The sequence below is a fragment of the Ranitomeya imitator genome, chromosome 4 (genome assembly GCF_032444005.1).
Source record: "Ranitomeya imitator isolate aRanImi1 chromosome 4, aRanImi1.pri, whole genome shotgun sequence".
Taxonomy (NCBI): domain Eukaryota; kingdom Metazoa; phylum Chordata; class Amphibia; order Anura; family Dendrobatidae; genus Ranitomeya; species Ranitomeya imitator.
The window spans coordinates 403,550,944-403,574,495 of NC_091285.1; the positions used below are offsets into that span (position 1 = coordinate 403,550,944).

Consider the following 23,552-nt stretch of genomic DNA (forward strand, 5'->3'; position numbering starts at 1 on the left):
AGCATGCACGATTTGCATCCCACTCAGGCATGCAAGTCAATGAGTCCTTGGAAAAAAATCAGACAGTCCAAATTTCTTGGACTGACAGAGTGGAGAAAATAGCGAGGTAATGTGGCTAGTCTAATAATGATATTGTATACTGGAACTGCACAGATCCTATGACCTAGTGTAGTAAAGTAAGGAATATTTCCACTATTAAGGGGTTTGTCCAGCCCTGGTGGAATTTAAGGCAAGCATTGAACCTTGCCAAATCCTAGCAGGGTGTATTTTACATGCTGTTAAGATTTGGCTCATCATGCCGATTGTATCGTTAATCACATGACCACAGTCACATGCTGACTACATTGTCATCCAGCTACTGAAAAAACATTGAGAGAAGTGGATGATAATCTAACCGGTAAGTGACCAAACGTATGAAAAACGCATACTTGCAGTCAAGTGACAACAAGCACACTCTTGTGATTCAGCAGGCTGCAATGATTGTCGAAAATGTCACTAGGGCTGAATAACCCCTTAAAGGTAAATACATGCTGTATAGAAAAGCTGATTCTTCTGATCACTTTCAGCTGTAACAATAACAGGTTAAACTCAATGGAGCTTTATAAACAACTAAATAGCGATATCATTCCTTACCATATCTACTGGCAGATGTCCTGGACACAGTAGAATTGTTTGCCGCATTGTAGGCTGTGACTTGTTTAGACACCAGTGCTACCACTGCACCATCTGGAACCTGTTAATGAAAAAATACACCTATAAGTCAATTGCTTCATCATTCATAAATCACCCAACTTAAAAGTTTAGTCTCTAATTCTGTGAATACAATTTTTCTTTACAGTCCAGGTTTATATAGACTTATATTGACGTGTACATTGCATATAGGTCTGAACATTTACCTGTATAGTGCCAATGACTACTGCTAGTCCAATTAATAGAGAGTCAGAGGCCCTATCGCAGATTCAATTAAAAAAATTGAAAAAATAATGCAGCATGCTGCACAATTTTTTTTCCAGTATAAAGATGGACACTGGACAGAAATCCATTGCTGTAACCTATAAAGTGTCTCTTGAGCATTGTTGTTGTCCATCATGTCATAGATCAGCCACTACTATATTTTGGTTTGCTGTCCCTATGATGAAACAGAAAAATGAAAATACTAGCCTAGATGTGAGTCTAATCTAACAGAAAGTATAAATGCAGCACAAGCTAATATTACTGATGCCATGCACTATTATCTGACCACAAAGCAAAATGATGTAATCTAAGGGTAATACATATCATACCAAACACAGATGTAGCATAGTTCATGCTAACTCTTACATCATGGAATCACACTGGGTTACCTGTGGTTTTACACATGATTTCAGATAAAGCTATTATTTTGTCTTAACTCAGAGACTTATTCTCCCAATACATGAAAGATACAGTCACAAGGAGATAACTGGCAACTCTGTGATATCTCAAACACAGAGGGCCCAATTTATCAAGACTGGCGTTTTGCACGTCCACTTGATGAACTGTGTGCTGCTGTACAATGCACCAAACTTTACGACCACTAGAAATGTCGCTCTAGTCAGGATGTGTAGTACTCTTCTGACGTACTTTCGTAGAGTGAAATGTCATCAATTAATTGGGTGTGCTTAGTCATGACCTGCCTTCCCTATCTCTGCCCACATTTCTAAAAGTTGTTGAAACTGGCCTGAAGAGCATTAATGCCCCAAACATTGCAATTTTTTTTATATAAAATCAAGTTAGGCAGAAATCTTGAAACATTTTAAAGTGTTTTATGCCAGAATTCTGGGAAAAAAATCTTTCTGAATCAGACCACACATTAATTGTATAACACTGTGCTTTCAACATCCCCTACATTAAATATAAGAACAGCATGCATGACCTTTACATTTTAACTATTGTTTTATTCTGGTAATACATGGCAACACCTTGATTTTTTTCTTTTTCAGCCATTCTGATGTCGATATGTTGCTGTGCTTTGAATCATTGTCCTGTTGCATGATCCAGTTTTGGCAAAGCTTTAGTTTTGGAAACATGATTTCACATTTGACTCTACAGCGGAATACTTTGGTATATAAAAAAGCTCATGATAAACTAACAAACTGCATGGTGACAGATGCTCTGGCTCCAAAAAAAAGTCCAAATCATCACTCCTCCACTACCGTGCTTAACTAGTAGTATGAGATCTTTTCCATGACATGCTGTTTTTGTTAGTTTTTTTTGCCAAATGTGGCACAGGTTACTATGGCCAAACATCTCAAATTTTGTGTCATCTGCTTAAGGGACATTGTTCTTAAGGGCTTATGATTTGTTTAGATTTACATTTTCAAACTATACCTGTACTGCCATGTTCTTTTTAGAAAGAAGAGGCTTCCTCCTGGCAACCCTTCCAAACAAGCCATATTTGTTGGCTTTAATTACACTGTATCAAACAATACCATTGCATATGCTAACTGAGGCCTTTAAGGTACCGTCACACTGAACGATATCGCTAGCGATCCGTGACGTTGCAGCGTCCTGGCTAGCGATATCGTTCAGTTTGACACACAGCAGCGATCAGAATCCTGCTGTGATGTCGTTGGTCGCTGCAGAAAGTCCAGCACTTTATTTCGTCGCTGGACTTCCTGCTGACATCGCTGAATCGGCGTGTGTGACGCCGATTCAGCGATGTCTTCGCTGGTAACCAGGGTAAACATCGGGTTACTAAGCACAGGGCCGCGCTTAGTAACCCGATGTTTACCCTGGTTACCAGCGTAAAAGTAAAAAAAAAACAAACACTACATACTTACCTTCCGCTGTCTGTCCCTCGGCGCTCTGCTTCTCTGCCCTGTGTAAGCACAGTGGCCGGAAAGCAGAGCGGTGACGTCACCACTGTGCTTTCCGGCCACTGTGCTTACACAGGGCAGAGAAGCAGAGCGCTGAGGGACAGACAGCGGAAGGTAAGTATGTAGTGTTTGTTTTTTTTTACTTTTACACTGGTAACCAGGGTAAACATCGGGTTACTAAGTGCGGCCCTGCGCTTAGTAACCCGATGTTTACCCTGGTTACCGGCATAGTTGGTCGCTGGAGAGCTGTCTGTGTGACAGCTCTCCAGCGACCAAACAGCAACGCTGCAGCGATCCGGATCGTTGTCGGTATCGCTGCAGCGTCGCTTAGTGTGATGGTACCTTTAGACTCTAAGTTGTAGCTCTTGAGTTTTCCACAATTTTTCTGAGCATTGTATGGTCAAAACTTGGTGTGAGTTTACTGGGATGTGCTGTACTAGGAAGACTGTCATCAAACATCTTGAATGTTTTCCACTTGTTAATAATCTCTATCAACCCCCTGGTAACTACAAACATTGCAATAGACTTCCGGAAGAACTACGTGTTCGAATACTAACTGAATTTTTAAGTTCGGGTTTGCTCATCTCTAGGTATAAGCCTTCAAAGATCAATGGAAACAATATTTGCTTCTCTAAGATCATTGCTGGTGTTTTACTTCTTTCTCATACTCCTGAACGTGCCAGATCAGCAAACTGCCAAAACTTCTGCTTTAATAGAGGTGGTCATAGTTGCTGATGAACGACTAATCAAAGACATTTGATTAGCAGCATCCTCTTAATTCATTTGGAAAGTAGTATGAGTCTACTTAATTTTTAATACATTGCTTTTATATTTTGAAAGTTTTGCTAAATAATGACATGGTGTTATTTGCCATATGTTCATGCTCATCTGAGGCTGTAAGATGTTTTATAATATATGTGTTCCAATATGTAAAACTATAAAAAATAAAAGAGGATGTACTTCGTTTTTCTCATGACTGTTGCAGTTTGTTAACTTCTTTATGTATCTCATAATCTATTATTATTGTCATAAAGCAAATTAAGTTATCTCCTGGCAACAGCATTTCACTGCTTCCTTTGTAAGAGAACGCATGACATATGAATAATCAGAACCAGCCATATCGCAGAGCTATATAGGGAAATGTCGAAATAATAAGCCGCTAAAGCATGTAATTTACTGTTATTATTGCTTAAGTGATAATCCCATCGATTGAAAGCAGTAATACATTTAATCTAGCTGAACTTCACTATAGCATTAAGCCTGGCACAAAAGGCTGGCACACAGCAGGAGATAGGTTTCACTTCAAACCCTAGAGTCTCCCAAAAACTCTGTGCTTGTTTGTGATACACCAGAAGCTGGCAGAGGGCAATGGATACCGGCTCAGGCTGTGTTACTAGAAATACTGCCCATAAAATGTACAGCAAGCATTATTATAGAAAACAGAACAAAAATCTATAGTGTTCATTTTTTTCTTATAAGCCACTCGAATTAACTTGCTCTCCGCTATTATTTTGAAAAATATATAGTTTCTATGTAGTTTGACAAACTTATATTACAACATATACAATAATAAAAGCCAAGGCTTGTCACATAAATGTAGAATAAGAATATTTCCAAGAACAGGTCTCCTTATGTATTTTCCCTTTGAGAATTTTATCTTGGCCATAAAGGTGATAAAATACTAGAAAAGATACATTTCTCCTCCTAAATGTCAGATAATCATGGACTCATAAGTGTACACAGCTGAGCATTAAGGGCTGTATGCCAACTCGATGCATATCTTAGCTAAGAAAATATATTCAGGGGCCAATAATGCAGAGGCATCGAAGCTATTTGTTTTCTCTATTCTTTTAATTTTTGTCATGATTACTATAACTTGTATTTTAACAATGAATATCTTAGAAAAGATGACCAGACGACACTAAATACATTTAAATCCAAAAATTCAGTCTTTTACTTGTCACACAAAAAATACTAAAAGCACAATGTTTACCATAGTATAAATATCATAATGTTTATTAATAATTAACAATAATGAAACAAAAAAATATATAAATAAGAAGAACAATTCTCCCATGTAACGGAACGGAGTTTTAAAACATGGCCACAGAACAAGGAACACCTGAATATACCATAGGTTCACTACTAAAGACAGCCTGTGTTATTTAAATATCACTCTCAGCTGGACACCAATAATCTCAGATGCAACCAGCCCTCCAGTGACAAGAGGTGTTATATACCCTGAATGCTGCAAACGATATTGTCACTGCCGTTAGCATATGACTCACTCATAAGCTGCCCCAAAGTAAACATCCCAAACAATGCCAAAAAACATGTCGTCTAAGTGAACCAAGACTACTTACATAGTGTGTTGTAGAGCCCGTGTCCATTCCTTTACCCCGACGCGCGTTTCGTAACACTTCCTCAGGGGGCGTTCCGTTACATGGGAGAATTGTTCTTCTTATTTATATATTTTTTTGTTTCATTATTGTTAATTATTAATAAACATTATGATATTTATACTATGGTAAACATTGTGCTTTTAGTCTTTTTTGTGTGACAAGTAAAAGACTGAATTTTTGGATTTAAATGGTTATGTTGACACAATGATATTTTTGGGACCCCTTCTTGGATTGTATTAATGACACTAAATACAACCTGAAAACTGGTTAGGTCATATTTTCCATTCAAGATAAAATACAATATTTCTATAGCGTTTTCCTCACCTAGGAACCAAAGCATTGTACATATCTAGAAAACAACTCTATCCATAAATATTCTACAGCATAAAGAGATACAGAGGGTAAAGAAAGTATTCAGACCCCTTTAAATTTTTCACTCTTTGTTTCACTGCAGCTATTTGGTAAATTCAAAAAAGTTCTTTTTTTCTCATCAGTGTACACTCTGCACCCCATCTTGACTGAAAAACTGAAATAAAAAACGGAAATGTAGTAATTTTTGTAAATTTATTAAAAAAGATAAACTGAAATATCACATGGGTCATAGGTATTCGGACCCTTTGCTCAGTATTGAGTAGAAGCACCCTTTTAAGCTAGTACAGCCATGAGTCTTCTTGGGAATGATGCAACAAGTTTTTCACACTTGGATTTGTGGATCCTCTTCAATTCTTCCTTGCAGATCCTGTCCAGTTCTGTCAGGTTGGATGGTGAACATTGGTGGACACAGCCATTTAGGTCAGGGCTCTGGTTGGCCAGTCAAGAATGTACGTAGTATTACGTGGCACAGCTGTGATGGTGCTCAGTTAGATTCCCAAACCAGTGATGTAGTGATATATATAGTAATTGGCACTCAACTCGTATTTATGGATGCAGGAAGATAAATTTATTGCAATTCAGTTTATAAAAACGTTTCGGTCAATTCATGACCTTCTTTAGTATACCGACTGCTTAATATTGTCTTGTAGTAGGCAAATAAGCTCGTAATATACTCTTATGCAGCCACTATGGGGTAATCCAGCCCCTTGTATATACAAAGTACCTGCGTCACTGTGGATAGAAATGTGCGTATAGTGGCCCAGAATAACTAGGTCCAGTGGTCGGTGGTGGATAGTGGCGTGGAGGCTGCACATCTAACATGGTGTCCGCTGCTGGTTGATCTGATTTATAATATGGTAAACTACGACGCATGTCGGGTCTCCCCCTTTGACATGGGCTCCAGCATTTAAGCACATCTTTTCCGGCACATGTCAGCTAATTTCATCAGCTGACATGTGCCTCTAACAGCCGCGGGTGGAATTGCTGTTAACCTGTTAAATGCGGCTGTCAAACTCTGACAGCGCATTTAACATGATTGCGCCAGAAGCAAGTCACTAATCCCACCCATTTGCATCCGTGTCATTTAACTGCAGGTCGCTGATGGGTTGGCATGATAACCCAGGGTCTGCAGCAGACCCCTGTGGTTGCCATTGCCGATTTGCTCATTGCCCAGGGGTCAGCGCTCATAGCAAGTAAACATTTCTGCTATGCAGAGCAGGGCTGCAGTCCTGCTCTCTGTAGCACCAGTGATCGGATGATCACAGCTTCTAGTCTCCCATGGAAACTATTGAAGCCATTGTAAAGTAAGAAAAAAATGTTGTTAAAAATATAAAAAATAAATAAAAGTTTAAATCACCCCACAATCAAAATAAAACAATTAAAACAAATTAAAAAAATACACATATTTGGTATGGCGGGGGTCAGAATCGCCTGATCTATCAATGTATAAAAAGAATTATTCCGGTAAACGGCATAACGAGAAAAAAGTCAAAACGCCAGAATTACATTTTTTGGTTGTCGCAATATTGCATGAAAATGCAATAACGGGAGATCAAAACATCACATCTACACCAAAATGGTATCAGTAAAAATGTCAGCTCAATGTGCAAAGAATAAGCTGTCAGCCAGGTCCAGATCACGAAAAATGGAGACGATACGGGTCCCGGAAAATGGCAACAAGCAACCTATTGAGTGACATATGACTGGAATGAATGTCTCTACCCCCAAATCATGCTGCTCTGTAATTACATAGAAAAAACCTGCTGCAAGACACCCAAGTTCTCAAGAAACAAATTCAATATAATATCATGACAAGCTTGCAAAAGCCATGACTTGTTAAAATTCATATCACAAGCTCTAGGAGGTCACTACTATACACATTTAGCATATTAATCGCCCACCACAATATCAAAAAATCATATTTTTCCAAGGCTAGCCATCATGTGCCACATATCCATGGAAATGGCGCACCAAGTGCAGTGGTGAAGGAAGGACACAGCTATATAAGGAATTCTGTACTATGTTTCCCATGTCCTTCGAGAAAAGTGTTTGTCCTTATGATTTTTCCTCTGATGGTAATTACTTTCTAATCTACTTTTCCATTTCCAGTTTGTACCCCATGCCAACAGACAAAACCCTGACATTTAATTTAGTGATGGTGCCAGAACAGCACCCAGGGCTCTTGTTTTAGAGGCCAGTCGGCTTATCTCCAAAATTATTTGCACGTTAATGAAAAAAGTGAGATTTTATCAAGCTTTAGGCTGGCAAAGGCAAAAGACAAACTATGCCAGCAGCATTTGGGAGGGAGGCCATTCTAGATGATTGGCAGTGGGACTGAGACTTGAAGGTTTATATCTAATGTATAGTAAGGACTGTCTAAGCTCCCTCCACCGAATGCTTTTTTATGTTTCATTTTCTCTTTGTGAATATTCTACAGGTAATGTGTGACTTTCAATCACAAAATGTTCTTTTCACAGTGTAAAAGACACATTTAGTACTGTGGAAGTGCCAAACAAACACTTATGTAGATATTTAATTTGAAAAAAAGTCCTAAATTATTGCTACTGCATACTTATTACTCATTGGAGCATATTTCATGCCTTGAATCACAAAAGGCTTTCAGCCAATATTGTGTTTCCTAGAAAAGTTTAATCCACAGACTCCTAGAAGAGAAAAGTGCTGTAGAAATATAGTATTTTATCTTGAAAGGAAAACATGAATTTGCCAGTCACTTTATCCTTTTTAATCAAATGTGTTGGGGACATGATTTTGGGGCCCTTAATAATATATAAGTAGTAGAGGTTCTCCTCCTTCCTTAGAGAATGCTCAGTGCTTTTGCTCAGAACAGATGCTGATGGAGGAGCATGTGACCGGACCTGTCCAGCCTCCTCCAATTGAAAAACACTGCACGCTGGAAATCTATATTTTTCGATAGGAGAAGGCTGACAGACAGGTATAGTCACATGCTCCTAGATCTGCTGCCATTTTGGGAACAGGAGATCTGAGAAGTCTGTGAGGAAGGCTAAAACCACAATTCCAGGAGGAGAACCTGTCATACTCATATATTAGTAAGTGACACAAAATTATGTCCCCAACACATTTGATCAAATAAAAACCACCCAAGATTATCAACACCAACAAAGGAGATCTTATTAAAAAAAACTTTTAAGAATTGTCAGTAGTACTCTGGATGCTTTTTTTGGTTAAATATTTCTTATGTCTTACCCACCATATTACATATGCCACACTGTATGGTAAATTATATGTATATTCTAATATTTTGGGACAAAGTCTAAGCTGAAAACTGTAAGAAATTATTGGTTTAGAAGGGGTATTGGGACATTTTAGTTAGTGAATCACGTTCCAACCCTCCATGTTAGAGTTCAATATCATTTTAACTACATAGTGACAATGATCATATATGTACAGTGGGGGAAATAAGTATTTGATCCCTTGCTGATTTTCTAAGTTTGCCCAGTGACAAAGACATGAACAGTCTATAATTTTAAGGGTCGGCTCGTTTTAACATTGAGAGATAGAATATCAAAAATAAAATCCAGAAAATCACATTGTATAAATTATATAAATTTGTTTGCATTTTGCAGTGGTAAATAAGTATTTGATCCCTCTGGCAAACAAGACTTAATACTTGGTGGCAAAACCCTTGTTGGCAAGCACAGCAGTCAGACATTTTTTGCAGCTGATGATGAGGTTTCCGCACATGTCCGGAGGAATTTTGGTCCACTCCTCTTTGCAGATCATCTCTAAATCATTAAGATTTTGAGGCTGTCACTTGGCAACTCGGAGCTTCATCTCCCTCCATAAGTTTTCTATGAGATTAAGGTCTGGAGACTGGCTAGGCCACTCCATGACATTAATGTGCTTCTTTTTGAGCCACTCCTTTGTTGCTTTGGCTGTATATTTTGGGTCATTGTCTTGTTGGAAGACCCAGCAACAACCCATTTTTAATGTCCCGGTGGAGGGAAGGAGATTGTCACTCAGGATTTTGTGGTACATGGCTCCATTAATTCTCCCATTGATGCGGAGAAGTAGTACTGTGCCCTTAGCAGAGAAAAACCCCCAAAACAAAATGTTTCTACCTCCATGCTTGACAGTGGGGACGGTGCCCTTTGGGTCATATATCGAAAATTACCGTGCACTTGAAACTGGTATGATGCAAAAATACTTAACAAGTTTATTGTGTTCACAAATCAGGCTGCCACAAGAGAAAAAAGTGCAGATAGAAACCCCTTGGGTCATAGACAGCATTTCTCTTCCTCAAAACATGGAGAGTTGAGTTAATGTCAATGAAATCAAATTTTGTTTCATCTGACCACAGCACCTTCTCGCAATCACTCTCAGAATCATCCAGATGTTCATTGGCAAACTTCAGACGGGCCTGCATACGTGCCTTCTTGAGCAGGGGGACCTTGCGGGCACTGCAGGATTTTAAACCTTTACGGTGTAATGTGTTACCAATGGTTTTCTTGGTGACTGTGGTCCCAGCTGCCTTGAGATCATTAACAAGTTCCACCATGTAGTTTTAGGCTGATCTCTCACCATTATGATCAAGGATACCCCACGAGGTGAGATTTTGCATGGTGCCCCATAATCGATGTTGATTGACAGTCATTTTGTATTTCTTCCATTTTCTTACTATTGCATCGGTTGTCTTCTCACCCAGCATCCTACTTATGGTTTTGAAACCCATTAAAGCTTTGCGGAGGTCTATGATATAGTCCCTGACATCCTTAAAAAGCTCTTTGGTCTTGCCCATGTTGTAGAGGATAGAGTCTGATTAATTGAGTCTGTGGACCGGAGTCTTTTATAAAGGTGACTATGTAAGACAGTTGTCTTTAATGCAGGTAACAAGCTGATTAGGAGCATCTAACTGGTCTGTAGTAGTCAGAACTCTTAATGGTTGGTAGGGGATCAAATACGCATTTCTCACTGCAAAATGCAAATAAATTTATATAATTTATACAATGTGATTTTCTGGATTTTATTTTTGATATTCTCTCAATGTTAAAATTAACCTATAAAAACTTAATTCCAGCTCACCCAGTTTCTCTATGCTCATCCACCTGGGGCTCAGACAATGGCCTCGCCCTGGCCTAACATCAAGGAAAATAGAAAAAATTGGAGTTCAGCTCAACAGGACTGGATTTTTCTTTTCTTTTTCAAAAGAAAATATAGTGCATACAAAAGAAAAATTTACATGATCGACATGACCCAGTCGACATGTATCGACTGCATTAGGCAGTCTTACTCATGACTTACTTGCTCATGACTTACTTCATGGGTAAGACTGCCTAGTGCAGTCGAAACGCGTCGACTGTGTCATGTTGACCATGTAAATTTTTCTTTTGTATGCACCTTCTTCTCCACGGTATTCACGGTGGAAAATGAAATACTAGGTGAAATCCCAAGAAACAATGAAAACCCTATATGAAGGGTCACCAATCTAACCCAAGAAGAGGTGCGAAACCGGCTAAATAAGATTAAAATAGATAAATCTCCGGGTCCGGATGGCATACACCCACGAGTACTAAGAGAACTAAGTAATGTAATAGATAAACCATTATTTCTTATTTTTAGGGACTCTATAGCGACGGGGTCTGTTCCGCAGGACTGGCACATAGCAAATGTGGTGCCAATATTCAAAAAGGGCTCTAAAAGTGAACCTGGAAATTATATTTGAAGGGTTTCTGAGGGATGTTATTCTGGATTATCTCAATGAGAATAACTGTTTAACTCCATATCAGCATGGGTTTATGAGAAATCGCTCCTGTCAAACCAATCTAATCAGTTTTTATGAAGAGGTAAGCTATAGGCTGGACCACGGTGAGTCACTGGACGTGGTATATCTCGATTTTTCCAAAGCGTTTGATACCGTGCCGCACAAGAGGTTGGTACACAAAATGAGAATGCTTGGTCTGGGGGAAATTGTGTGTAAATGGGTTAGTAACTGGCTTAGTGATAGAAAGCAGAGGGTGGTTATAAATGGTATAGTCTCTAACTGGGTCGCTGTGACCAGTGGGGTACCGCAGGGGTCAGTATTGGGACCTGTTCTCTTCAACATATTCATTAATGATCTGGTAGAAGGTTTACACAGTAAAATATCGATATTTGCAGATGATACAAAACTATGTAAAGCAGTTAATACAAGAGAAGATAGTATTCTGCTACAGATGGATCTGGATAAGTTGGAAACTTGGGCTGAAAGGTGGCAGATGAGGTTTAACAATGATAAATGTAAGGTTATACACATGGGAAGAAGGAATCAATATCACCATTACACACTGAACGGGAAACCACTGGGTAAATCTGACAGGGAGAAGGACTTGGGGATCCTAGTTAATGATAAACTTACCTGGAGCAGCCAGTGCCAGGCAGCAGCTGCCAAGGCAAACAGGATCATGGGGTGCATTAAAAGAGGTCTGGATATACATGATGAGAGCATTATACTGCCTCTGTACAGATCCCTAGTTAGACCGCACATGGAGTACTGTGTCCAGTTTTGGGCACCGGTGCTCAGGAAGGATATAATGGAACTAGAGAGAGTACAAAGGAGGGCAACAAAATTAATAAAGGGGATGGGAGATCTACAATACCCAGCTAGATTAGCGAAATTAGGATTATTTAGTCTAGAAAAAAGACGACTGAGGGGCGATCTAATAACCATGTATAAGTATATAAGGGGACAATACAAATATCTCGCTGAGGATCTGTTTATACCAAGGAAGGTGACGGGCACAAGGGGGCATTCTTTGCGTCTGGAGGAGAGAAGGTTTTTCCACCAACAAAGAAGAGGATTCTTTACTGTTAGGGCAGTGAGAATCTGGAATTGCTTGCCTGAGGAGGTGGTGATGGCGAACTCAGTCGATGGGTTCAAGAGAGGCCTGGATGTCTTCCTGGAGCAGAACAATATTGTATCATACAATTATTAGGTTCTGTAGAAGGACTTAGATCTGGGGATTTATTATGATGGAATATAGGCTGAACTGGATGGACAAATGTCTTTTTTCGGCCTTACTAACTATGTTACTATGTTACTATGTATATTTTCTTTTGAAAAATAGACGGACTGCAATTTTTTCCATTTTTCTTCAAATTAACCTACCCTTAAAATTATACACTGTTCATGTCTGTGGGCAAACTTAGAAAATCAGCAAGGGTTTAAATACTTATTTCCCCCACTGTATGTGTGCTATCATTATATAGAAGGGGCTCAGGAGCTGCTTTACATAGATGGCATCAGAGATTCAACTGATGAAATCAAAACTGGCTCGGATCACATCAGTTTAACCTCCTAAATGCCACTGCAAAATCATGACAGTGGCATTTACAAGATATCAAAGATGACCACCATTAATTCACAGCTTAGTGGTCCCTCACGCAATGTGATCACGGTGTGTCAATTGGTTGACGTGGCTGTCAAGGCCTTCTGAATGCCTCCGTTTCTGCCATGGTAATATTCATAAGAAGCCTAACTAGTGGCTGAGATTTATAGACCAGTAATTTTACAATACAATGCAATACTAAAGTATTATATTGTATAGCCAATCAAATGATCATAATTTCAAGCCCCCTAATGGGATTAACAAGGAGTTCAGAGAACATTAATTTTCTTTTCAATATATATAAAAATATGTTTAAAAGTTTAAGTCATCTCCTTTTCCAAAATATAATTAGCAAAGTTTAAACATTTTTGCTATTTCCTTGTGCATATTCCCATATATATTGCCCAAACTAATATTTGGGACGGTGAATTTCTTTGGCATCTGCACATCCCAAAAAACAAAATTCCACAAAACTGGTCAAAGTGACGTATGTACCCCAAAACAGTGAGCAAAACTACAAGCCTTCACACAGGTCAATTAGAAAATTAAAAAATAGATTTTGCATGAGTCAATTGTTGCAGAAAGACAGTGGGGGAGGGGGAGTGGCAGAGCAATGGGTCATAGAGGCAGGAGCCGGCGGCTGGGGCTATTGCCTTTGCCGCTGCTAAAGAGAAATAAATATTCATTTCTCCTATAGCGTGCACAGTTACAGCCGCAGCTGCTGGCTCTCAGCAGCTGTAAAAAAAAAATGTTCTACTTACCTTCCTGCGGGCCATCGCTGCATTTCGTCCATTCCTGCGCCAGCATCACTTCCTGCAGAGCGATCACATGTTCCCACTCATTAAGGTAATTAATATTCATGCCTCTCCACTCTTATAGGCGTGGAATGAATATTCATTACCTTAATGAGCGGGGCCACGTGATCGCTCGGCCGAAAGAGCTGCTGGCTGGAATGAGATGCAGCGAGGGCACGCAGGCGAGGTAAGTAGGATGTTTTATTTATATGGGAACCATGCATACAAGGATAGGGGATAATGAGCCATGCATACAAGGATGGGGATAAGGAGCCATACATACAAGGACAGCGATGGGGGAGCCATGCATACAAGGACAAGGACCGGTGAGCGATGCATACAAGGACAGGGAGGGGGGACCCATTCATACAAGGACAGGGACCAGGGAGCCATGCATATAAGGACAGGGATGGGGAGCTATGCATACAAGGACAGGGACGGTAAATCCATGTATACAAGGATGGGATGGGCAGCCATCCATACTAGGATAGGGATGAGAGGACAATGCATACCTGGCATATACTTGAGTCAATAAGTTTACCCAGTTTTACGTGGCCAAATGAGGTGCCTCGGCTTATACTTGTGTATAAATACAGTATGTATAAAGTTTACAATCCCCTCAATTGTATCAACATAGAAAATCATGGCATACAAGTAAAATATATAAAACCATGGCAGAATTCCATTTTGTTTTATGTTATTTTCACTGCACTCAGAATTTTTTTCCCGTTTTTTAGTACATTATGTGGTAAAAGGAATTGTATTCCTCGAAACTATAACTAGTCTCACAAATAGACTTTTACATGCTGAGAGTATGTCAAGAGAAAAATTAAAAAAAGTTATAGCTGTTTGAAGGAGGTTAGGAAAAAACAAAAAACAATATTAAGTCAGACCTTGAAGAGGAACAGTTCTTGAAACTTTAAGTGATTTGTAATTGTTTTTACATTAGGGAAAAGCTTGAAAACAGAAAATCGCATCAAACGATGATTGTAATCTGGTAAAGTAAGAAGAAGGAAGAAAAGCGGGACTCGTGTTCAATGTACTATTTTGTATGCTTGTCTTTTTTTACCCTTTTTTTTTATAGGGGAAACCTTTCCTTTTTTTTAATTTCCCACCCATTTGCCTCTCTATAAAAATTTTAATTTCTGTTTTCTTTCCTCCCTCCTAACCCTTCCTCCTTTTTTCTCTCCATACTGCAGTGTGCTTGTGTTTAAAATGTTAAAATTCAATAAAAAATATTGGAAAAGGAAAAAATAAAAGCGCAAAACAAAAAAACTGCTTAGGGACTTTAACCCCTTTCTGACCTTGGACGGGATAGTACGTCCGAGGTAAGAAGCCCCGCTTTGATGCGGGCTCCGGCGGTGAGCCCGCATCAAAGCCGGGACATGTCAGCTGTTTTGAACAGCTGACATGTGCCCGTAATAGGCGCGGGCAGAGTCGCGATCTGCCCGTGCCTATTAACTAGTTAAATGCCGCTGTCAAACGCAGACAGCGGCATTTAACTACCGCATCCGGCCGGGCGGCCGGAAATGACGTCATCGCCGACACCCGTCACATGATCGGGGGTCGGCGATGCTTCAGAATTGTAACCATAGAGGTCCTTGAGACCTCTATGGTTACTGATCCCTGGCAGCTGTGAGCACCACCCTGTGGTCGGCGCTCACAGCACACCTGATTTTCTGCTACATAGCAGCGAACATAAGATCGCTGCTATGTAGCAGAGCCGATCGTGCTGTGCCTGCTTCTAGCCTCCCATGGAAGCTATTGAAGCATGGCAAAAGTAAAAAAAAAAAAGTGAAAAAAATCAAAAAAATATAAAAGTTTAAATCACCCCCCTTTCGCCCCAATCAAAATAAATCAATAAAAAAAATCAAATCTACACATATTTGGTATCGCCGCATTCAGAATCGCCCGATCTATCAATTAAAAAAAAGCATTAACCTGATCACTAAACGGCGTAGCGAGAAAAAAAATCGAAACGCCAGAATTACGTTTTTTTGGTCGCCGTGACATTGCATTAAAATGCAATAACGGGCAATCAAAAGAACGTATCTGCACCAAAATGCTATCATTAAAAACGTCATCTTGGAACGCAAAAAATAAGCCCTCAACCGACCCCAGATCTTGAAAAATGGAGATGCTACGAGTATCGGAAAATTGCGCAATTTTTTTTTTTTTAACAAAGTTTGGAATTTTTTTTCACCACTTAGGTAAAAAGTAACCTAGTCATGTTAGGTGTCTATGAACTCGTACTAACCTGGAGAATCATAATGTCAGGTCAGTTTTAGCATTTAGTGAACCTAGCAAAAAAGCCAAACAAAAAACAAGTGTGGGATTGCACTTTGTTTGCAATTTCACCGCACTTGGAATTTTTTTCCCGTTTTCTAGTACACAACATGCTAAAACCAATGATGTCGTTCAAAAGTACAACTCGTTCCACAAAAAATAAGCCAACACATGGCCAAATTGACGGAAAAATAAAAAAGTTATGGCTCTGGGAAGGAGGGGAGTGAAAAACGAACACAGAAAAACGAAAAATCCCAAGGTCATGAAGGGGTTAAGGGTTAATAATTAGTGGTGAGAGAATGTGCTCGGACAAGGTGTTATCTGAGCATGCTCGGGTGCTAACCGATTGATTTCTGCGCACTCAAACAGTATGTTCGAGTCCCTGCGGCTGCATGTCTCTTGGCTGTTCAACAGTCACAACGCATTCAGGGATTGCCTAACAAACGGACAATCCTTGCATGTGTTGCGGCTATCGAACAGTGGCGAGGCAAGTAGTCGCGGGGACTTAAAAATATTTTTCGGAGCATACAGAAGACACTCGGTTAGCACCCGAGCATGCGTAGATATCACCTTATACCAGCACGTTCGCTAATCAGTATTAATTTTATGTCATTGTTTCAAATTCTATTTTTTAATGAAATCAATATTATAAAGGTCTATAGTCTTTTCTTAATAGATCATTTGTTCACATTTCTGTTACTTTAAGTAAAATTAGCAAGAATGTGCCTTTATGTACACCTACATTAAAGGGACTAATGACATTGAATTTTCAGTGCGAGTACAAGTTAATTGCACATAATTATGACAACTTCAAACCAGGTAAATATATAATGACAGAAAAGATAAGACATTCATGCTTTCAACGTTCAACTTATCAGACTATAAAAGTATTTCTTTTAATAATCTCTACAAATGGAAGCAGTAACTTTAGTTAACTATTTCAACAAAAAGTGTTAGATAAGCCGTAGGTATCGTCATTTATCTCTGGTGAAGAATTTACTAGAGGAAGTTTAACATTGTGCCATAGGTACATTGGTCCAATTCCAGATATTTCACAACTATTCATCTCTATTGAGAACAAATAGGCTGACAAAATGGTACAGAATAGATATATAAATATGATAAAATACATAAGGCTGCGTTCCCACAATGAGTTTTTGAAGCGTTTTTGATGTCAATTGAAGCAAAATGGATGGGATTTATAGAGATCTCCTGCCCACTGTGCTTCTTTAATATGCGGCATAAACTGACAAGTTTCAAGTCCGCAACATGTCAATTTTTCTTGTGAGGGCGTGGATTTTCATCATACGCATAGATGTAAAAAATCGTCAGATAAAAAAACACATGCATTTTTAGTGCATTTTCGCTGGGGAAGAGCAAAAAAAACATATGGAATCTGCACAGGACTATGTCAATAGAATTTTGCCAATGCCAAATACTCGGAAGAATCAAAAACAAAGCAGTTTTATTTAAATATTTAAAACATGGCATACCAAAAAGAGACAGAACACAATATCAAAAATATGATAAAAACATATGTAAAAAAGGGCACTCAAAAACAAATTTAACTCCTTAACGACCTTCCGATACGCCTTTTAACAATGGCAGTTTAGGGGCCTCATTCCTCAGCGCCGCTTTCTAATAGTGTTGAGAAATTAGGGTATAGCATCCCCTGGCATCGGAAAATCTCCAGGGTCTTGGCTACTGGGGGTAGCTAAGACTCCAGAGAACATGATTCAGGTCAATTATTCCGTCCCTGGTCTTGTGATCGCTGTTATTCACCGAATAACGGAGATCGCAAAAAAAGTCTGAATTCCCATTCATTTCTCTCTGCTCTGATATGATCTAGCATACCAGAGGAGAGAGAAATGGGGTCCACTGAGCCTCCCCCAGTACCTCTGCCATCACTGGAGACCCTCCGGCTCCATCCTTGGACTCTCTGCGTCTTCTTCCTGGAAGAAAATGGCAGGTGCATGCACAGTGTGCCCGCTGAAATCAGCCGGTCAGTTCCTGGCAGCAATATTGGTTCATTTGGATCACTGTGATAGACCCTATCACAGTGATCAAAATAAAAAAAAATAGTAAATCAAATCCCCCTTTGTCACCCGCTTAGTTTGGTAAAAATAATTAAATACAATTTTTTTTTCCATTCTTTTCAGTTAGGGTTAGAATTGGGGCTAGTGGTAGGGTTGGGGTTACAGCTAGAGTTAGGGTTGGGCTAGGATTAGGGTTGGGGCTAGGGTTAGGGTTGGGGCTTAGGGTTAGGGTTGAGGCTAGGGTTAGGGTTGAGACTAGGGTTGGGGCTAGTGTTAGGGTTGAGACTAGGGTTAGGGTTGTGTTGGGGTTGCGGTTAAGGTGGTGTTTGGGTTAGGGTGGTGTTGGGGTTATGGTTGTGGTGTTGGAGTTACGGTTGTGGTGTTGGGGTTATGGTTGTGGTTAGGGTTAGGTTTGGGATTAGGGTTAGGGGTGGGATTAGGGTTGGGATTAGGGTTAGGGGTGTAGCACTAACATGAAGTACAATATGTCACGAAAAAAGAATCTCAGAATCAGTGGAATCCGTTAAAGCGTTCCAAAGCTATAACCTCATAAAGTGACAGTGATCAGAATTGTAAAAATTGTCTTGGTCATTAATGTCAAAATTGGCTTGGTCACTAAGGGGTTGAAAAATGAAAGTAACCTAAGTTATCTAATAGATGCAGAAAATCTGCAACTTGAAAAAAACTCACCAACAGCTAATTGTGGAAACAGCCTAAAAAACAGAATGCATATACAGCAAAAGTGTATTCAGAAATAGACCCAATATATTTTGTAATTTGAAGATCAGTTTTCCAGTATACAATAATTCAGATAGCTGAAGAAAGGAACATTAGTCTGTACTAAAGTTAGGATTTCTTATAAAGTGGAGTCAACAAGTATTTTACAAAAATCATCAAAAATCTAGATATCTGAGCTATGTTCATGTTAGTATTGTGTTACAATACCTGTGCACATTTTATAGATTGTCCTAACAGATGGTCCTACATCATAATATTCCAATATATATATATATATATATATATATATACTAGATTGTGGCCCGATTCTAACGTATCGGGTATTCTAGAATATGCATGTCCCCGTAGTATATGGACAATGATGATTCCAGAATTCGCGTCAGACTGTGCCCGTCGCTGATTGGTCGAGGCAACCTTTATGACATCATCGTTGCCATGGCAACCATTATGACATCTACATCGATACTGTGCCCGTCGCCGAATCAGAAACGTGGGATTTCTACGTCCTTTATGACATCTTCGTCGCTGTGCCCGTTGCTGATTGGTCGAGGCCTGGCGGCCTCGACCAATCAGAGACGCGGGATATCTACGTCCTTTATGACATTATCGTCGCTGTGCTCGTCGCTGATTGGTCGAGGCCTGGCGGCCTCGACCAATCAGACATGCGGGATTTCTACGTCGATGCTGTGCCCGTCGCTGATTGGTCGAGGCCTGGCGGCCTCGACCAATCAGAGAGGCGGGATTTCCAGGACAGACAGACAGACAGACAGACAGAAAGACAGACAGACAGACAGAAAGACAGACATGACGGAAAAACCCTTAGGCAATTATATATATAGATATATATACATATAATTGTAGACGCTATCCTATTATTTATTAAAATAGTGTTCTTACTAAATTGAAAATGAATCACCAACCTGATAATGGCCGATAACGTTCAGTCTCTTCCAGTCATTCTCAATTTTTGTTGTAATGTCTTCATCTTGTAAGATCATTCGAGCTCCACTTGCTTGTCGCCATTCTGAAAATTATAAACATTATATAAAAACTGTGTTTATAACCTCGGAAATTATATGTAAATGAGCTGAAAGTTCATCAGGGAAGGACAATACACTTGCTGCTCTCCTGCTCTCTATCCCTGTTCCCCGCCCACTGCCTATCTCATATGTCTGACTAACAGGTCACTCTTGTTTCAGTAGCCTGCCTCCGATCAATGACATCTCAGGCAAGGACTGTCAGCACCATCTTAATGACACCGCTAGGCCCAGTGTATTTATCTATGCATGCACCCCTCTCATCTAAGGAGATGACTGGCAAAGGAATGAGCAGTAATGAATAAACATCAGGTTAGATAAAGCAGCCAACAAAATAAAATCGTCCCACTAGTCGAACATATGAGGCAGATGGAAGGCATGGAATAGGAAGGGAGGGCAGGAGAGCTGCTAGGGTATTGTTCCACCCTTGAAGCACCAGCATAATTATTTGCATATTATTTCAACAATGGATCTCTCAAAAATAGCAAAACGGAATTCTGCAATCAAGGTATGGATTTAATCAGCATGAAAGCATCTAAATATATATGCCATTAGTTTAAGGTATAAAATAATCATGACACATTCCCCTTAATAAGCAATTGATACTATCCTCCTGCTGATATTGTTCCTGATCATGGGTATAATGTAAATGAGGTGTGCAGATAATATTTAAAGAGGTTATGCAGGTGCACTATATGTTAAAATCAAAGGTTTTGTTCAAAAGTACAACTTGCCTTGCAAGAAACAAGCCCTCACGTGGCCATACTGACCAAAAAAATAAAAAAGTTATGGCTCTGGGAAGAAGAGGAGCAAAATCTGAAAACGCAAAACCGAAAATATCTCCGGTTGGGACGGGGTTAATTGTTACTGCAGCAACTGCAACATCGTTCCACGTAAGAGACTGACTGTGACACACTAGAAACTAAAGGATCGGGACCCAGACATCATCATCTATTGTGAGTGTTCATTTGCCTTGTGTGATAGAGCTCAATTGTTCAAATTGTTACAGTAACTCCCACTCGCTAAAGTGGTACTCATTCATTCCAATTGTAAACTATTCCACTGCATTTCATTTGCCAATTGTTCTGAATTCTATTTCCTAGTTAACAATCTGTTGTGTTAGGTAAAGTAAATAACCTATGGTTAAGTTACCTCTGTGTTTTCATCTTCTGTGCCGTTGCATCCACGCACCGGTTTACACAGTGTCGGCATTGAGAGCCCCGCTGCCAGGAGGAAATGAACTTTATTCCCCCCAGCGGCCTCACTCTTTCACTCATGGGGGCGGCGCCGGCACAGTTTCAGTCACCACACAGTGTATAGAGAGCGGTGGCTGTAACTGTGCCCCCGGCACTGACTGACAGCAGGCTTATAATTAAAGTTCAGCATTAGAGCCTGCTGTCAGTCAGTGCTGGGAGCCAGTGCCTCCTCTGTGACTTTAAGAGCAACGCTGCCAGGACCAATAAAGATAATTTCCTCCTGGCAGCGGGGATCTCAGTGCTGGCGCTGTACGGTGTCAGAATGTTATAGATTAACCCCATATCTGCAGGTTAATAGTGTTATTTTACATGACTGGTTCTCTTTAATGTGTTCTTTGTGAAATAACTAATTTAAAGTGTCACGTGAAATTGTGTACTGCAGCAAACACACTGAAAAAGAAAAAGATTCTGTTACTTTAGCTTTAAAGGTTACATGGGATTTAAGACTTATCTATTTTTATAGCAGTACACGTAAATGACATATTTCCTGCTAATGTCTTCTTTTCCTAATGAATGATCCAATAAACTGCTTAGAAAACTCGGCGTAAGGTGACCTCCATAAAATATTGATAATCACCAGGTCTAAGAACAGGAAAGTGTGTCCGATACATTGTCATCAGATCACCGAGCGCCTTTAAGCAGAAACACTAAAGACAGACTCTCTCCAATCCAATCTGTTTCAGCTCTACCTTGTAGAGAGAGGTAAGTAAAAATCCCATTATCTTTATCTCTCCTCCCAATCAGAAGTGCCGGTGAAGGCAAACTCCGAAGACAGCGACTGTGAACTCTTTATATTTCATTCAGAAGATAGTGTATCTTTCACTGCATACATGAATTGCTGAATTTCTTTCCTTCAAGTATTGCAGGAAACTCCAATTCAGAGAATATCCTCAATAAAAGCCAAGGACACTGCCAATAACAAGTTGTTTCATTGCTACTTACTTTGAGAGAATACAATGAGCACCAAACACCTATTGTGAGTCACAGACAGACAATCGAAATCTGAATTATACATGGAATTATGGAAGCGGTCATATGCTTTTCACAAAATCTGTTTAGTAGAGACGGCACAGGACAGATGTCTCTAGGTTTGCTATAGACTAGGTCATCCTTGATGATAACTGCTCAAATGCATGTTTGGTACTACAATAGTTCTCATGAGCATACCTATTTGACAGAAAAATACAGAATTGCAAAAAAAATAAAATAAAATGGGTGCTCTGGTGACAAGTACATGCTACCACCACTAAAGAAAAAGACCCTTATCCACTTTTTAACAAGATTTTGTCAAGTAATCGGAGAACAGCATAATGTAGAGACAGAGACCCTGATTCCAGTAATGTGCATTCTGCAGCTCTGTAAAAAAAAATCACAGTTTTATCAGCAGGAGATTATCACTGGAGGATTGGTAAACCTGCTGCCAGGTATCCTCCATATTCTTTAGCTCTGTACAATCCCATCCCCACCACTTATTGACAGATTTCTGATTTTATCAAAACTACAGCAAGCAGCCCAGTAAGTGACACATGGCTGGATTGAGGATCTCTGCCCCTACATCAGTATGAAAGGTAACCCGACAGCTAAAGTGTACTACCCAATCAATGAGAGGTGAGCATTCCCTACTTACTGCCAGGTATGGAGCACAGCAACGTTTCAGAGAAAAACATTTTTTAAAAATTGCCGTGGACTGAACCGCACGGGAGACTAGTCAGACAGGCGCATCCCTGGAAGGACAGGTCTCTCCTTGCATGTGTATATAGTGAGAAACTTGTCATTCTGGGTCAGCGGGTGGGGAGAAGCCATCGGGGACCTGTGGGTCTGACTAGTCTCTGGTGCAGATCGGTCCCTGGCGGCCTTCTCTGAAACAACGCAGCGCTTCAGAGTCACACATACCTGGCTGAAATCACACAGCCAGTGCTTGATACATGCAGCCCGCAGATTGGCAGCATTCGTCCGCTGTCAGGTTCCCTGTTCTGCTGCCCATTCCCTTGTGTAATAATTACTTTTCATCCTGTAGGTGCAGCATAGCGAGCAGCCGTGCAGTCCTCAGGACCTGGCAGTAGTAACCACTTGCACATACTTTTCCACAATGACTGATGCAAATATCTGCATAGCTAGTATATCGTCACCTGTAATTACTGATCAATGAGAATCAGAGCACTTCTACCAGCTGTTACTACCTACAAAGTGATATATATATATTTACCTAAATCCATATCTGCAGCCTTCGGCCGATGGGAGCATGGAAGATTCTTAAAAATGGTGTCCAGGATCTTCTCTTTCACTTGAGTGATTGTGTCACAGTTGAGGATTTTCACTGGAATCATCGGACTATTCACATTGTCAGGATTAACACAATTGAGAACCTAAAAACAAAAATTGCAGGAAACAAAAATAAATGAACGTTGTTGCAAGTTTAGAATCTAAAAAATGACATCTACCCAAGACAGC

General features: G+C 39.9%; 1 protein-coding gene across 2 annotated transcripts in view; it reads right to left on the minus strand.

Annotated features, from left to right (window-relative positions):
- The window catches only part of PLXNA4 (plexin A4), a 1,110,285-nt gene that overhangs the window by 83,986 nt on the left and 1,002,747 nt on the right, over positions 1-23,552 (minus strand). For both annotated transcript variants that reach the window (XM_069765352.1, XM_069765353.1), the window contains 3 exons: positions 23,308-23,467; positions 19,729-19,832; positions 634-733 (listed from right to left, as the gene is read on the minus strand). In XM_069765352.1, coding sequence (XP_069621453.1) covers positions 634-733; positions 19,729-19,832; positions 23,308-23,467 — 364 coding nt within the window. The remainder of the gene's footprint in view (positions 1-633; positions 734-19,728; positions 19,833-23,307; positions 23,468-23,552) is intronic.